Here is a 17,286-nt window from a genome sequence, read left to right as displayed (position 1 = left end):
ATAAATCATTAATAATAATAAAAATAAAATGTATAGGATGATGTGTATGTAGAGCTCTAATATAATAAAAATATATTTTACAAATATCTTTCCTCTAACACTATACTAAAAATATAAGAAAAATTGTCAAATAAGTTAATAAAGTCTCACTAATATTATAATTAAAGAAAACAATGAGTAAGTTATGGCATATTCATCCTATTTACACGATTATATTTGTAAGTTTAGAACTCTGTAATGTAAAAAATAATATATAAATATATCAATATATATAGATATTAATATAAAATCAATACATTCTACAAGGTACTAATCGTGTATATACAAAGCAAAAAATATGCAATTTAAAAATTTTGACCAAAAAAAAAATATAAAAAAAAAAAAAAAAAAAAAAAATGGTAATTATATAAAAGGTCAAGTAAGAAATTAAGTGAAGGAAATTTAATTATAAGCAATATTAAAGTCTGAAATGTCAGTTTTTTTTCTTCGTTTGACAGTACAACGAATGATTATTTAAAAATTATAATTTGCAATAAAACAAAAAGAACCATTAATATTGAAAATAAAGTATTTACTAAATAGGGTACATTACTTTAGGCATGTACATTATCAATTGTTGTTAACATGTACAGAGGTCTGACTTTAATGACTAGACGATCTGTGTTGTTAAGTAGTGGTGCCATTCTGTCAGACCTAGAAAAGACTACATATTATTAAATATATAAAAGTCAGCAAATTATAAAATATTTTAAGATATTTGTTTCAAAAGATTTAATTAATTTGATATGAATATAATAGATAATATATAAGTATTATTTAAAATACATACCCCTGTGGTAAGCCCTACTCAGTAAACCAAAGTGGTTGGTATTGGTGATGTGTTTTTGCTGGACTTAAATAACCATAGACAGCAGTTGGTTGCATGTGAGCTGGTAATGGGTGGGTAGCGTGGGTAGTAAGTAATGGTCTCGCACTTGCGTGATGAGCAGGAGGAGGAATAGGGCTAAAAATATAAAAATATATAAATTTTATATAAAATTATTTATAAGAAGTGATTATCGAAATTCTTAACACATCACATCAAGAAGTTCATATTAAAAAAGGAATAGTTCAAGGTAAATAAGATCAAGACTAAATTGCTTGACTAAAATTAAATTTGTACCTTTAAGTAAATTAATATACCCACATTTAAACAACAAATACAGGCTACTAGGTAATCAGAAGAGTTTTACACTATAATTAGTTATCAAACATCATAAGCTCTAAGAGTGCAAATGAAATAAAAATTTGAGAAAATTAAAGATATAATTAGCAAAATTTAAAATTAGACATTTATATAATATTCATCAACAATTACCCGGTAGTGAAAGCAGTAGCTGGAACTTGTGGGGATGGTAAATAAGCAGCAGCAGTAGGTGGTTGACCTGTTGTGACATATACAGCTTGTCGGCGGTAAATATCACTTTGATGATATAAAGGTTGACCTGCCAATGGAGAAAGACCACGGTTGGTTCCAAGAGCTTGTGGTGAAAGATGAGCAGCTGTGTAATCAGCTACATGGCTCCTAAATTATTTAGGAATATATTACTATATTATTAAAAACTTATATTAAAAACTTAATATTAGTATTTTATAATTAATACAATGAAAAATGTATAAGAAAAATATCTCAAGTAACAACTTTGAGACAATAGTAATATTATAAAATGTACCTATAAGCTTGGTGCACTGGTATTGTTTGCTGGGTCCATGCTGTTTTTGAAGCACTTATAATATGAGAATCTCTACTTGAATGTGCTACCGGAGGCTGTAGTTGATAATCCATTGGATTATTAATGTTTCGTTTATGAGCTGATGGAATTGCGTACGATAAACGTTTGTCACTAAAAAAATATAGTAAATTAATAATGATTTTAATAATATCAATAGTATTCTTTGATAATATTATTGTTAATACCTAGCATATACTATATGCTGATCATGTGGTGTGACATAATGATAAGGATCTTTACAATTTGTTCCACTACAGTAATATTCAATAGCTTGGGGTGGTTCAGGTTTGTTTGTTCCAGAAGTATTAAAAATGCTACAATCTTGATTTTGATGTGCATGTTGCCCTTTTGATACAATTCTTTTAATCTGTGACTGGGACATGGTATTGGTACCATGAGAAGAACTAGAAATATAAAATTATAAATATATTTAAACAGTTTAATATCAGATATTGTAATAAGCTTTAGTACCTATAATGGGGTTCATGTTTTACTTCACTTGGTAATTGCAATTGTGGCATATAAATTGGTTGCTGAGAGTTGTTAATTGAAGGATGTTGAGAATATTGACGGCCACCATTTAACTCTATACCCGGAGGACTATTGCGACAAGCAATATATTCTCCACTCTGAAAAATTTAAATCAATTATTTTATATCTTCGATGAATAAATCATGCTTTTCCTTAGTAAGTCCTTAAAATCATAGATAAAAAACATACATTTATTTATACCATTGTATTTATTTATAATAACGATAAAAAATTAAATGTCGGAACATTTTAGTTCAGGAGGGCAAATAAGTGGCACTTGAAAAACTATCATTTGACCGTATATATTTATAGATTTTTAATTAACATACAATACATTGACTTATCAATTGCACATATTAATAATATATATTTCACAACTAAATATTGTTATCTCATCTTTATTAAAATAAAATATAATTTATATATTGTAATATAGTGGCGGCTACTAGATTATTAGAAGTATATGTTCACTTCAACTAGAAGTTGTATTCTAACAAACAATAATAACAATTTAATATTTTTTTTTACATTATTTATATTTTTCTGTGTTAATAAAAATAATATGGCATGGCTGATTTTTTTTTTTTTTTTTTAATTTTGTCATAAATTGGTACATTGAAAAAATCCTATTTGCTATCCTTGATTTAGTTTATCAACAGCATATTTTTAAATAGAAAATTTCTTGGTAAATAAATTTATCAATAATATAAGATATTTTATGTTTTTATTAATTGTATATTCATGTACAAACTATAGATAACTGAAAATGTTATCAAGATATAATTTAACATGTATACATTTTGAGATTTATTTTATTATAATGAAATTATATAAGAAGTAGCAAATAAAATAAAACTATATAGAACATAAAATTTTATGTAAACAAATAATTCATACTTGTATATTAGAATTTTTAGATGAAGATTGATAAATTACTGGTGTTGAACGTAAACTTTGAAGTTGTTTTTGATGGTAAATCAAAGGTTTCGATTGTAGTTGTTCTTCATTGTCACTTTCTCCAACTGTTACACATGAAATTACATTTTTTCGGTTGTTACGGTTAGTTTTGATATTCAACTGAGCTCTAGATAAAAAAAAAAAAAAAATTGTAAACAAAATAATAAAAGAAAATGAGTAAATTCAAAAAATTAGATTTACCCTTTTGTTGAAGCTTCATCTTCACTATCTGATATAGTAATAACAGAAATTGCAGGAGATGGAGTATCATGAATAGTTATAGTATGTTGTCGATTATTAATCTGTAAAATAAATATTGACTGTTAATATATAAAGTGATTTTCAATATTTTTAAAATAGTAACCAGTTGTTTATAAGTAGGTGAAGGTTGGTGCCAATTCGGAATATTGTTTGAAGATGATAATAAATTTCCTCTATTTACTCTTCCATCATACTCTGAATACAAAAAATATTTAGCAAATAAGACTAGTCAATAAAAATCAAGATAATTTAAATAAAACCTTGAGGAGGAGTTCCTTCTTTCACTCGTTTCTTTACTGGACTCAGTTGATTTACTGTATTAATAACAGTATCTTTTTTGTCTTGTCTATGATGATGGTGATGGTGATGAGCAGGTGGTGCTTGTTGATAATTTGAATGGTGATGATGGGGTTGAGGAGGAGCCATATGTGTTTTAGTTGAACGTGATTTTCCACTATTATTGGAACTACCCCAAATGGTACCAACCATTGTTGGGCTATCCAATATACCTTCATAAACATCAGCTGTTGTAAATGCTACTTGTCTTTGATCCTATATTAAATTATTTTGATAAATTAATTCATCAACATTTAATACAATAGAATCAAAAAGAAATATTACTTGTAAGATTGCAGTAGCTGAATCAACAATCAGAGGTCTGGGAACTGTTGCTGCCCAATCAGCTGCAGCAACAGCAGAACCAGGATGCCATGCAGCTGAAGCAGTTCCTGCACCAGGTGGAGGAACAATAGTCATTTGACGATGGTGAGGTCCAGGTGGAGCTGGCCAAGTAGCAATCATTTGGCGGCTTCCATCAACCATGGATACAGGTACATATTGTTGCTGACCACCACCAGGCTGTATTGTATTCAAATATATAATTATTTAAAATTATAATGAATGTTTAAACAAAATAATGAAAACAATTAAAAATATAAATAATAAACTAGTTCAATGTAAACCTTTTTATTTTCCAATACAATTATTTTTTAAACTAAAATATTTTAGGGGCATGACTGAGTAGGATAAGGTGGTCGTGACTGTATTTATTGGTTGAAACCCTACCATTGACTGTTATGCTTTACATGTGTAATGACAATCTTGAAAGAAACCAAAAAGGTCCCCATACTCATCTAACATCAGAGCTAAATATAGAGGGCAAACCCGGGCACACATACCTTGGAAATCTTAATCGGGAAGGTGCTAAATAATCAAAAAATAGAATATATAAACAGTTTTTAATCATTATACAGTTAATATTATAATATAAATTACAATTTTATTTGATTTTAGCTATGAATAACTCGATTTCCTATAAGAATTATTTGTGTAAGACAGTAATATACATTTTTTCTGTTCCTAATTATTGGAGTACAATATATTACTAATAGAATACTAACAAATTACAATAACCAGATGATCACGATACTAAAAACTGATAAACAAATTTTTCTTCAAACTATTACAACAAGTTATTAACATAGTTTGTCTGGAGACACAATCACCTCAACAGATAATTTTTTTTTTTATAATTTTCTATAATGATTTTGGATATCTAGGTTAAAAGATATGTTTTAAGACCCTAACTGAAAGATGAATTTAATCTGATGTTACCTTTATTCATAAACTTATGAATAATTATATTGATGCTCCTGATTTACTATTTAAATTATCTCTAGTAGTTCCTTCCTTTTACTTAAGATATCCTCAAATTTTTAAAACAAAATTCTATGCCAGTAACTACGGATACTCAGTACTTTTTAAATGCGCATGTTGCACTCTTAATGATTTGTCAAATATGGATATTATTTATGATTATTTGCCATCTATAATTAAGAAATTGTATTAATTTTTATTTTTACTCATATTGAAGCTATTTGTAACACCATTCTTTTACTTTTACTCCAATGCATTTTTTATCAATATCTATATTGTAGTTATGCCCTTATGGCGTTGATAAATATATAAATATAAATAAAAATGTTTTTATTGTAAAATTTTAAAGTCGCATTTTAAAGTACACATTTTTCTTAATTAAGTATCTAAGGTTTTTTTTATTTTTTGAGAGCAACTGGTACATAAGTACAACAGTAGTATAATAGAAGGGGCTGAATTATGAGAAGGTGTTAATTTTATACTTTGCCCCGAGTAAAAAGTATGCTAGATCTGACCCTGTCCATCACAACTTATTTATGAGTTCTATCATTCAACTAAAAACAACCTATAGAACTAAAATCACCATAATGGTCTCAATTGCGAGGTCTTTTTTAAACAAATATATAAAAAAAAAAAAAAAATAATAATAATTATAATAATAAACATATCTTATACTATTATAAAATACAAATAATATTTTTTCTTACCTGTTGTGTAATTAAACTAGTTGAATGTTGTATTTGCAATTGTGATGGATGAGGTGGAGGTGGCATAACAGCAACATGTTTTGGAGGCGATGTTCCAGTTTGATAAGCTCCAGGACCAGCAGAACAAAGTATTGAGAGATGAGCTTGATGTTGATTTGAACTACTACTATACTGGCGAGCCATAGAACGGCTATTATATAACTGATACTAAAACACGTAATCAATAATCAATTAATAATATTATATTGTATTGTATTGATAAATTAATAAAAATATTAGACAAATTAAATAAACAGCTTTTATTCTATAATAATCTTATACCTGTATAAAATTACAATGGTGTTTAACAGGAATATGGAAATTAGAGGTAGAATAATGATAAAGATAGAAAAGTACAAAGGGAAAAAAATGTAGATATTAAAAATTAAGAAATGGTCAAGAATACCAAAAACCAAAACAGAAAATGAGTTTAATAATTGTAACTTTAAGATGGCTATATGGAATGATAAGGGAGTATAAAAAGGGCAATTAAGGAATTGTACTAATCATGGATAAAATCACAGAATATGTTGAGATAGTTCAGGTATATCAGACAAGGAGAAATTAAACTAATGTAAAGGATATATAGAGAAAGAGATGATTAAATGGAATTAAGAGTGACATGAAAGGTTACTGGATTATGGACGAGAATGTAGAAATCCAAAAAACTGGTAAAAGTAAAGAACTGTTAATTAATAATAAAATTATAATATAAAATGAAAACATTATAAATACTAAAATAAATTACTTGATTATTAAAAGTAAGTGTAACATTAGCATTAGTTGCTGGCACTAGTACTGCTTGACCAGAACTTGAATGATGATCTGGTAAGGCTCGTCGACAAACTTCCATCATTTGTACACTTGCTTTAACATTATCACATCGCGCAAAATCTACTAAATGTGCAAGTGTAACAAATGGATGAAGAAGAGCAGTATTAGGATGTATTCTATTGGCCTAAAAAATTATTGTTTAAAATAAAATTTAATAAGAATCAAAATAATATTGATCTTATAATAATTACCGGATCCATGGACAACATTCTTTTAAGAAGGTCAATGAATTCTCGCCTATCTGCTTTTTCTGCTAATAATTCACCACCTTCTAAATCTGTTGGCACATTTACCTGTCCAATATCATCCAAACAGTTGAATATATATTTTCTTGCTTCTTTCGATTTAATTCCAGTTTCAGCTTCATGCTCTTCCATTATCTATAATATTAATTAGGTAATTATAACAAATAAAATCAAAGGATATTGTAGTACCCACCTTTAACCTCCAATTATTTTGATATGTCACATCTCTGTAGAAAAACTTTGAAGTCTTTGAAGCATTTGTTAACATGTCTAAATTAGGTAAATTTTGTGTTTGACATATATAACGTATTTGATCATATTCTGATGAACCTGGATATAATGGCCAACCCAAAAATAATTCTGCTACTACACATCCCAAACTCCACATGTCAATTGCTTCACAGAATGGTAAACCTAAAAGATATAAAAATATAATAATGAATCATATTTTGATACATATTCTTATACATTAATTTATCAAAATATTTACCGAGAATGATTTCTGGAGCTCTGTAGTATCTGCTCTGCAAATATGTATTACATACAGCTTTACTTTTATGAGATGCGCTACCAAAGTCAATAACTTTAACTCTGTATGGTTGACGGATAGGATCAACAAGCATTATATTTTCTGGTTTTAAATCTGCATGAATAAGACCTAAATCCTACATAAGAAATGTAATTATAACTTATCACTTTAACAATGAAGTATTAACTATTTTAAATGTATTTTATATTAAAAAGTTTATAAATAAATTGTTTTATTTAAACATAAAATAAAAACTAATATTAAAAAGATAAAAATACCTTTAATTTTAATAAAGCAGTCAAAACTTGTTGTAATATTGGTCGAATAAATTTCAATGGAAGTGGACTAAATTTGTTTTGTTTGAGAAAATCATATAAATTTTGTTCCAACATTTCAAACACCAAACAAGTATGATTTTTGTGTTGAAAACACTCATAGGCACGAACAAAGTTATATTCATCTGCATTTTCTTGACTTAATCGTGACAGAATGCTCACCTTAAATATTAAATTAAATAAATATAACATGTTACATTGGATTTTTAAATGCACACAGTGATACATAATAATTTTATCATTTGAATCACAAATACAAGTAATTCTTAATTCTGTCATAAAACAAATTAAAAATAAAATAATCATAAAACAAATTAAAAAAAAATAAAAATTCATGTGTGTGTGCGAGTACCAAGAATATTAGAGATGAGCTGATACCATTTTTACCAATACACAATTATTCATAATAAATTCCATAATTTAAAAATGTTATTTTTTAGGCAAAAACCATGAAAAAATACTAATAAAAAAAATAATTCGAATTTTAATTTGTTTAACTGTTACTATAGTCTTGCACCATTAGTGTTATCAATATAAAACAAATTGTACTCTACATATTTTGTGATTTGTGATACAATTGTTATTAATATTTTATAAGTATATTTTTATCGCGACATCATTCTTGAAAAAAACAAACAATACCACTAATATCAGCTGATTACAATATCGATTCTAAGACTGACCCACGCTTTATAAAAATCAAATAACTGTAACAATATTTATAAACCAAGTGTTTACAGTAGAAATTATAAAATAATAATATTATACAGTATAATTTATACCACATAAATTTGTGTAAATTATAATAAGGTCTCATCAAAAAATGATTTTTAAGATAACATTATTAAATTTATTAGGCGCTATAGTTGAATACAATTGACTTATAGTAAATTAATGAAGTTAAAATTATTTACAGAAGTTTGAACCAATAATCTTTTACATGATAATATAAAAAATTTTCATCAAATGGTAGAAAAAAAATCAATAACTATTAGATAATTATGGTTAGTTACTCACTTCAATTTGACCTTGTCTAGCATATGATGGATGGTTCTTTAATATTTTAATGGCAACTATTTCATTTGTTCCTTTTTTCCAACATTTTACAACCTAAAAATAAATATTTTAAACCTTTGTACGTAGAAAATATGATTTAAACCATGTGTACCTGACCAAAAGTTCCTCGACCCAAAAATTCTAGAACTTCGTATTGGTTCGTCATTGAGTACAATACTTCGTGCTGGACCAACTGATAATCACCATCAGCACCCTGTTTCCCTTGTTGCCCCGTTGTGGTAGTTGTGGTGGTTGTTGTTGATGCAGTATTTGCTCCTCCAGCGCCACAACTTGACTCCACACCATTTGTCACACCGCCTTCACACGATTTTCGCTAATATTTATAAAAAAAAAAAATAATAATAATAATAAAAAAAAATAGATACAATACACCAATTATTCATTATTACACACACAATCTATACATGTATTTGTTAACACCATTATCTCACTATTTTAGAATAGTAAATTTGAATGGGACACTGCTTAAAATATAGAAGATATGTAAACATTATAAAATTCTTATCATAAATCAGTCTTAAAGTGACTAATTAACACTAGGTTTATGCACAGATAACAAGCGTTTGTTACTAATTCAAATTAACACAACTAAGCAAATTTGAATACTTAATTTATATTATATTTATATTTTTTATAACTATTTATTATTAATTTTTTTAAAAAACCCAGTTCAAAACAAAGTTATTAAATTTTAATAAATATAAATTTACCTTATAATCATAATATATAAAAGAAATATAATATAGTCATTAATTTTAAGAACTACTCATTAGATTTAATACAGATATAATTTTATCACTAGTACCAATGAACAAATATATTATTTAAGTTACCTGGTTTTAAACATACACAATTTTATTTTATTTTTTATATCATTGTCGATTAGTATCTGAAAGCTTTAAATCGCATAAATAAAAACTGAAAGGACATTAAACGTATTTCATTTTTAATATTATTCAAATTCAACACAAAATTAATCAATTCAAAAACTTCCAACAAACATATTGTTTTTCATCCTCCAAAGATAAAAACAAAATTAAAATTAGTATTTTACGATTTAATTATATAGTAAAAATATTAAAGTTTTGACTTTTTATTTATTTTTACCTTTTGTCCGCAGCGTTGGTATGTATCTAATAATTTGATAGTTGATGCCCGTATAAAATTCTGATTATGTGCAGACGATGGACTTGTCTTAATATTGGATGGAGCAATAGAAGTACCATGATGTTTTCGATACTTGATTGGTTCATATGGCACCAACTCAACAATTGGTTCGTAATGGTGGTGTAACGAACTCAATTTATATTTATTATGGTGATAGTTTTCAGGGCCGCAAGCAGCGTTATGTAGTTGGTCCAGCTTGCGTTTTTTGTGATGCGTGACAATTGCGACACTTTCATCAGCCACCAGACGGTCTGAACACAAACTTTGAGATTGACTGCTGTACATGTCACTCTGTAACAGTGAAAATAAATATTTGAAATATTTTTGGAATCAATTTAATTTTTCAAAAATAGATAAAAATTTTCATTATATTACTCGGCTCTATCTCATTTTAAAAAACAATGATGATTGATAATAAACAGTAGGGAAAACAAATGCTATTCCACATTCCAGGTTTTTATGAAAAAATTGAATAAACAAGGTAACCGGAAATAAGTTACAATTCTGAGCTAAAAGAACTTTACAGAGATCAATTAAGGAATAAGAATGTAATAACAGATATTAATGATAGTTACACAAACAGAAAAAAATCTATACTATAATGGACTAGAGGACTAGTTATGGACTATTTAATTAATATTTCAACAATATATAAGACCATAGCCATAGACATAAGACATGGTTATAATTTATTAAAGTACTATCATTAAATATTCAGCCACCAAAATAAAATTTGATAAAATAAAATAAAGTTAAATACATAGCAAGATTTATACTTAAATATTTCATTTAAGTTGTGATTATAACAATGGTTTAAACAAGATTCTATAATAATTTAAAATAAATATAAATAGATAAGTCTAAATTGATGTTATCCTTTATTAACAAATAACTCAAGATACTGTAAAACTTTTAATTTTTTTTTTTTTTTTTGATGTTTACTATTTTTATATATTTTAATTATAGAATAAAGTTTTGAAATTAAATCGGATAACACAACAAACAGTGAATAATTTCTTTAACGTAACTTTGAATTTTGATACAAATTAATGAGAGTTATGTTCATTTTTTAAACAAATATATTATTATTTTTATTATGACCTTTTTTGCATTTCACAATAGATCTAATTTTAATAAAAATCCAAGATTTATTGTTGATGCATTAACAAAAATCCATTTTTTTTTATACATTACATAAATTATTTGTTATTATAAATTTATGCATATAGTTATTAAATAAAACTAAAATTTAATTTTTTTTAATATTTAAGTAAGTTTTCCTCATATAATAATTACTCATTAGTCATCCGTGTTAAGCAGTTTTTTTTTTAACTAAGTTAATAAATAAAATAATTTTACATATCTAGATAACATCCAAATGACTTCACTGCATATCTATTGAATTTTAACTAATGTAAATATACCAAATAAATTAATATTTATACTCTGACTAATACCTAATATGGTCATAATTATACAGTTTCTATATAAATATAGTTATATATAAGTACAGTATTTATAATCTATTTATTTATATATTTAATTAATAAATACTTCTCAAAAGTAAATAGATAGTAGGTAAATGTTAAATACCTATTCAGTTTTAATAAAATAATTTAAAGAAAATACAAGCTTAAGTATTAATTATAATTGTTGTCAATAGGTTTACATTTAGGTTAACATTTTATAAGTCAATAATTGAAATATTTTTGTGGTGTTTAAACATAAAATGTTTTAGATCTGCATTTTATATTATTTAAGGTATTTTTGCTTGCCATCTTTCAAATATTGGTATTAGATATAAAGCTTTCAGTTCATTAATCAGAGAACATTGAATATGGATAAATAACTAAAATACTAAAGGACATAGAATCTTAGATATAATCATGTTTAATAGAAGTTTTAAAAGACAAAAAAAGTAAAGAATTATATAATATGTTATTGCTACAACAAAAGAAAAAATTATACTTAATTTATTAAATCATTTATAAACTATAAAATATATTGTATGAGTAATCTAAACATATTTAACTCAAACAAAAAGTTAAGAATATAGTATATATAAAAGGAAAACAGGCAATTACAATTGAAATCAAGACAACGTGAACATAATAACTGATTTAAACAAGGTTTCATATTATCAGTCTGTATTGTAAATTTCTATGTAATCTAATATTCTGTCATGGGAAAAACAATTATAGAATAGTTCACTGAAATGAATAGTCTCTATCAAAACAATTAACATATTTATTACCAAAATTAAATAGAAATCCAAATAGCAAGCCCAAGGTTGATATGATACATTAATTTTAAAAATTATCTATGACAAAAAATTAAAAACACTAAGAATTAAGATGTAATTTGTAAATTTTGAAGGTAAAATTTTTTTCTTTAATTTCAAGCAAATATTGTTGAAAATAAAATAAATAATAATATAACAAATTTTAATAGGTTGCAAAATATACTAAATATTTTATTTAAGCTTAATATTTTATAAATTGATAAATACAGAAAACCAATTGTCTGTTAAGATAAATAGATACCAGGTGTAAGTTTTTTATTTTTAATAGTCAGTTCCTAGTATTTGTTTTGATTTGAAAGTCATAATTGGTATTTAAAATAAAGCTTCTATAGAAGTTCAGTGTAATACAAAAAAGTATTAATTATAGAATAGACTATGTTCTATTTAATATAATATTGTAACTCAAATGATTGTGTTAATATATATAGGTAATAAAAAAAAAAAATCGATACATATTCATATTCAAAACACAAGTCTAAAAGACTAAAATTTAGCAGTTAAGTATATATTTAAAAACAAGCATAATAGTTAGGATATATGATTAAATATTTTTAAAAACCTGAAGCAAAGATTAAAATCAAAATAGTATATTTCAATATAATTGAAAAATAACTACATGTAATATTAAGTAAAACGTATAATATATATATATGTATTTTAATAGCCTAGCATTCAGTTATAAAATATATAATTACTCATTAAATATAAATATATATTAAAAATTAGATTAATATCATCTAGATATCAGGATAAAATGAAGTATTATTTCATTTTTCCTTATGCTAAAAATATTAAAAAAGTTAAAAAATTAACAATTTTTAGAATCCACCAGTATACAAATTTGTACTTGAAAATTCATGTAATTTTAAAATAAGTTATGGTAATTCAAAGACTTAAAACATCTCAAGGGGTCTTATGAATTCATCCAACAATTAGGTATGAATAGTTATTAATTAGATAATTAATATAAAAATAAAAATACAAACAAAATATCTTTTAATGGTTGGATATTTTTGGAAATTATGTAATTTAGTATACATATAAGGTTGTTGGGTTACTACCAATATCAGTAAAGTATCAATATTTTTCATTCAATGCAAGTATATATGGTATCGAATCATTTATTTGCCACCATATCGGTTTTTGGGTGGCATCAAATACTTTTTTTTCAATGTAGAATTAACTATACATATTCTAAAAACATATAGTAAATATAAAAAAATAAGACAAAGTGAATGATACTACATTATTACATAAACATTAAGCATTGCTTTATAAATATAATAATTATATAAATATTTAAATAGTATAATTTATCAATATTAATTTTAAAATATTATATAAATTGTAATTATTATTTCAGATAAAGGGTAATAGTGTATGGAATTTTTTTTCATTCTATACAAATTCTATTCGATATTTACTCATATGAATAATTCTGTTTCAATACTTTACTGATATCAGTATTTGTTTTTGATACTAGTACTAAGTAAAAGTATTAATACTTTTTTATTCAATATCACATTTCTATATATTTTATAGCATAATGATCTTAACATCTGGACAGGATGAAGAAAATTGAGACAGATGAAAATGTAGGACAAAGGTAGCTGACCCAGTGCTGCAACTACATAATAGGAGGCCCGTGTGCAGTAATATATTGGGCCCCTTCCTAGGATTTATTTTTGTTCAAGTATCAATTTTTTAGGTTTTAAAACATGTTTCACATCAGTTATTGTGTGATATATGTATATATATATCAAACTAAATACCTATAATTGTTGTATATTATACTTCACTACATACTTATGTAGTAAATTTAATTAAGTAATTTAGGTAGGTATGTTGTATGCTTACTCAAATTCTCAATGGACTCATTGTTAAATAAATATTATTATTATTAATAATATATTATTATAATATTATTATATTATTTTAAAATATTATAACAACCTTACCTGAATTTTAAAAAATTTTCTTTTTATTATTAAATATTTGTGTGTAGTTTATTTCAAGTTGGGACTACGCTCCCTCCCCACATTTATGTAAGCCTTGTGGTCCATCTGTGCGGCACATTCTGCACACCTGGTTTTTACAGCACTGGGCTGACCCCAAATAGATGGGAGAAAGGTGAGGGAGAAGATTAATCTAGATAATGATTAAGAGTAAATTATGTAGGTAAATATTAAAATAAATTCCAAAAATACTAATATAAAATAAACAAATAGGTAATATTATTAATAATAGAGATTTAAAATCCAACATTTTTTATCTATAACAGTTAAATCAAAACTTAATCTTTTACTAACCATTAAATACTATCAGTTTTTCGTAATAAAATAATAGTTACCTATTAAAATTGGATTATTATCATTAGTTAACGAAATAGAATCGTATCAACATAATATAATGGTATATTAACATTTTACATTGTCGTTCTTGATAACCTAGCAAATATTATTGATATAACCATTAGTATTAATACTAGTAACAATTCAAGCAATCATTACTAAAAGAAACAAATATTAAAAAAAATTTACTGAGATACTAAAAAGTTAGAAACTTTTGTAGAGTGCCAATGTTTTTTATTTTTATTGCAGGATAAACTTTGGATAAATCTTGTCCATTGATAACAAATAATAATTATAATTACTTTACGAAATACATAGGTACATTCAATTTTCTATTAATATGGACCACCTGAAATATGATAATCCATAAATATAAAAAAATACATTCAGAAGATTGAGAACTATAACTTGTAGTAGACAAAATATTGATGGTCATATCACTTATACAAAAAAAGTAGTAATTGCTAACTCGGTACTTGAGATAGATTGAGGTTTTTCAGAAAGTCAAGGGCATATTTCAGGGAGGCGAAGGGGTGATTTCTCCCCCTGAATCTGTATTTAAGGAATTGATTATATGTGAGAAGTACATTTCAAATTTTTTTTAATGTGTATCGTTTTATAACGAAATTGAATTAATTAACAATTTTGATTTTCTACAAAACTGTTTGTCATAAAATACAAATGAATGATAAGAAAAATTATAGAAAAACATATTGAAATATAATAATTGAAGACAAACGGATGCGTATGATGATGTATTTAACATATTTTATCAGTATCAGTACTAATGATCAGTGGTAACACCACGGTCAATATTGAATGTAATGAATTGGGCTTTTTGTCAGGTCCATACTCAGCGAAAAATCAAATAAAACACAAGCGTAACTTTTTAAACACAGACAGGTAAAAAAAAAGAACTACACAAAATTTGATAGTAAGTGGATCCAGCATTAGGTTAAAAAAACCAAAAATATTAAGGATTCGTCTGATTTAAATATTACCAAAAATTTTACTTGTGAATTTTGAGCCTGAATTAAAAAAAAAATTAGAGTCACTCCCCCCCCCTAGAAATAAGTCTAAATATGCCCCTGGAGTAAGTTGGTAAATTTTAAAACAATTTAGTCAGAATTTTGAAAAGTATAATCAAAAAGATTTCACTGGAAATTAAAATTTGATGTAAATTAGTCAATTAGTTTAAGCCTAAATCACAATCAAGTAAATATTTAACAACATTTCACAATGTTATGTAACACTCAAAGCTCGAAAATAGATTGAAACAAATGAAAAACGATTTAGAAGGTGTTTTTTGTTTGTTTTCTAAATCCTGAATGGAAACCATAGATGACAAACAGATATTGTTAGAACACATCAAAAGTACATAGGAACAATAGTTTGTCCAAGTTTCAATGATGATATCGTCACGAGAAGATATTGTGGCAGGTGCCAAGTGGTCTTTGTTGACGGACACGAGATCAAGTAAATAAAATTTAAACAATGCACATACCCTAGTGACACGGCGGCGGCTCACAATAACGACATACAGAACTTGAAACGAAACTCAATGGCTAGGTAACACGTCGACGGCGGCCTTTCCATATTGACCTCGTTTTGTCAGTTTTTTTTACTCTCCGGTAAACACATTCATTCTGTCGTGGCAGTGGCCGACATACACATACATGCGATTGCTACTATGTACCTACTTCTACTATATCGATAAATTATTATTAAAATAACAACCCGTCTACCAGCACGACACACCACCAGTCTCACCGCGTGGCATGGACGAACGGGTGGTAACAACAGCGGTAGGGATGAGTAAGGAGGTTCCGGCGGCGGGGGAAGGGTGAAAACAATAATAACATGATGGTCATACACACACAAGTATACATCATATACACACACTAACAGACCTAAAAACGAAACCTATGCTTACGATACACAACTATACGAAAATTACCTGGGACGGTGTTTGATGTATGCCGGGCCAGAACAAATTTTCATTATTTTTATCACACTGCAGTTAAAGATGACCCGTCTTTTGTTGAATTTGAATTTTTCACACAACCATATTGCTCATTAAAACGTTGGATTGCGTGGTTCAGCTCGTTTGCGAGCAGCACCGACTGCAAACTATTCGACACGTCGACGTAATCGACGGTTGAGACAACACACGTTCACTATATCTATAATGATGTTCGGTTGCGCTCCTCGGTGGTGCGTGGAAACCTCGCGAGGAAAAATAACAACGTCACGTCCACGGGGTATGACCTTCGAACATACGTGCGTGCGCACTCTTAGCGCACGAGAACCGAAATTGATGATCGAATTGGTGTTTATTGAAGCTATTGAAACGCGGTTAATCGCGTTCCTCGTACGATTCGTGCAGACCAGCGGACGCTATGTGCATCGTGGTCGTCGACGAGAAGCGTGCAATTCCAGGTCAAAAACGAAACTGCGTCTGCATTCTGCTACGCAAAATCGCGGACGCGGACCGTGACAAAGAACGTAATAGTATTTAGCGCA

General features: G+C 26.7%; 1 protein-coding gene across 3 annotated transcripts; it reads right to left on the bottom strand.

Moving 5' to 3' along the window:
* Positions 1-388: 388 nt before the first annotated feature.
* Positions 389-17,222, bottom strand: LOC112684614 (homeodomain-interacting protein kinase 2). 3 transcript variants are annotated; one of them, XM_025556226.1, is made up of 21 exons: positions 16,721-17,222; positions 10,051-10,401; positions 9,035-9,256; positions 8,884-8,976; positions 7,810-8,028; positions 7,493-7,667; positions 7,196-7,416; positions 6,949-7,137; positions 6,672-6,881; positions 5,885-6,091; positions 4,143-4,379; positions 3,782-4,073; positions 3,625-3,716; positions 3,462-3,562; positions 3,201-3,387; positions 2,244-2,401; positions 1,958-2,176; positions 1,713-1,883; positions 1,358-1,564; positions 830-1,003; positions 389-703 (listed from the first exon to the last, which is right to left on the bottom strand). In XM_025556226.1, the coding sequence occupies exons 2-20, from the start codon at positions 10,393-10,395 to the stop codon at positions 844-846; spliced, it is 3,705 nt and encodes a 1,234-aa protein (XP_025412011.1). In that variant the 5' UTR covers positions 10,396-10,401; positions 16,721-17,222; the 3' UTR covers positions 389-703; positions 830-843. The 3 variants fall into 3 exon arrangements, with proteins under 3 accessions (XP_025412011.1, XP_025412009.1, XP_025412010.1); XM_025556224.1 differs by having other exon boundaries at positions 390-693; XM_025556225.1 differs by lacking the exon at positions 16,721-17,222 and adding an exon at positions 16,268-16,512 and having other exon boundaries at positions 390-693.
* Positions 17,223-17,286: the final 64 nt, after the last annotated feature.

The sequence above is a fragment of the Sipha flava genome, unplaced genomic scaffold (assembly GCF_003268045.1).
Source record: "Sipha flava isolate LNK unplaced genomic scaffold, YSA_version1 252_pilon_pilon, whole genome shotgun sequence".
Taxonomy (NCBI): domain Eukaryota; kingdom Metazoa; phylum Arthropoda; class Insecta; order Hemiptera; family Aphididae; genus Sipha; species Sipha flava.
The sequence above is the reverse complement of the archived record's forward strand: the minus strand, read 5'-3'. Positions and strand labels throughout refer to the sequence as shown.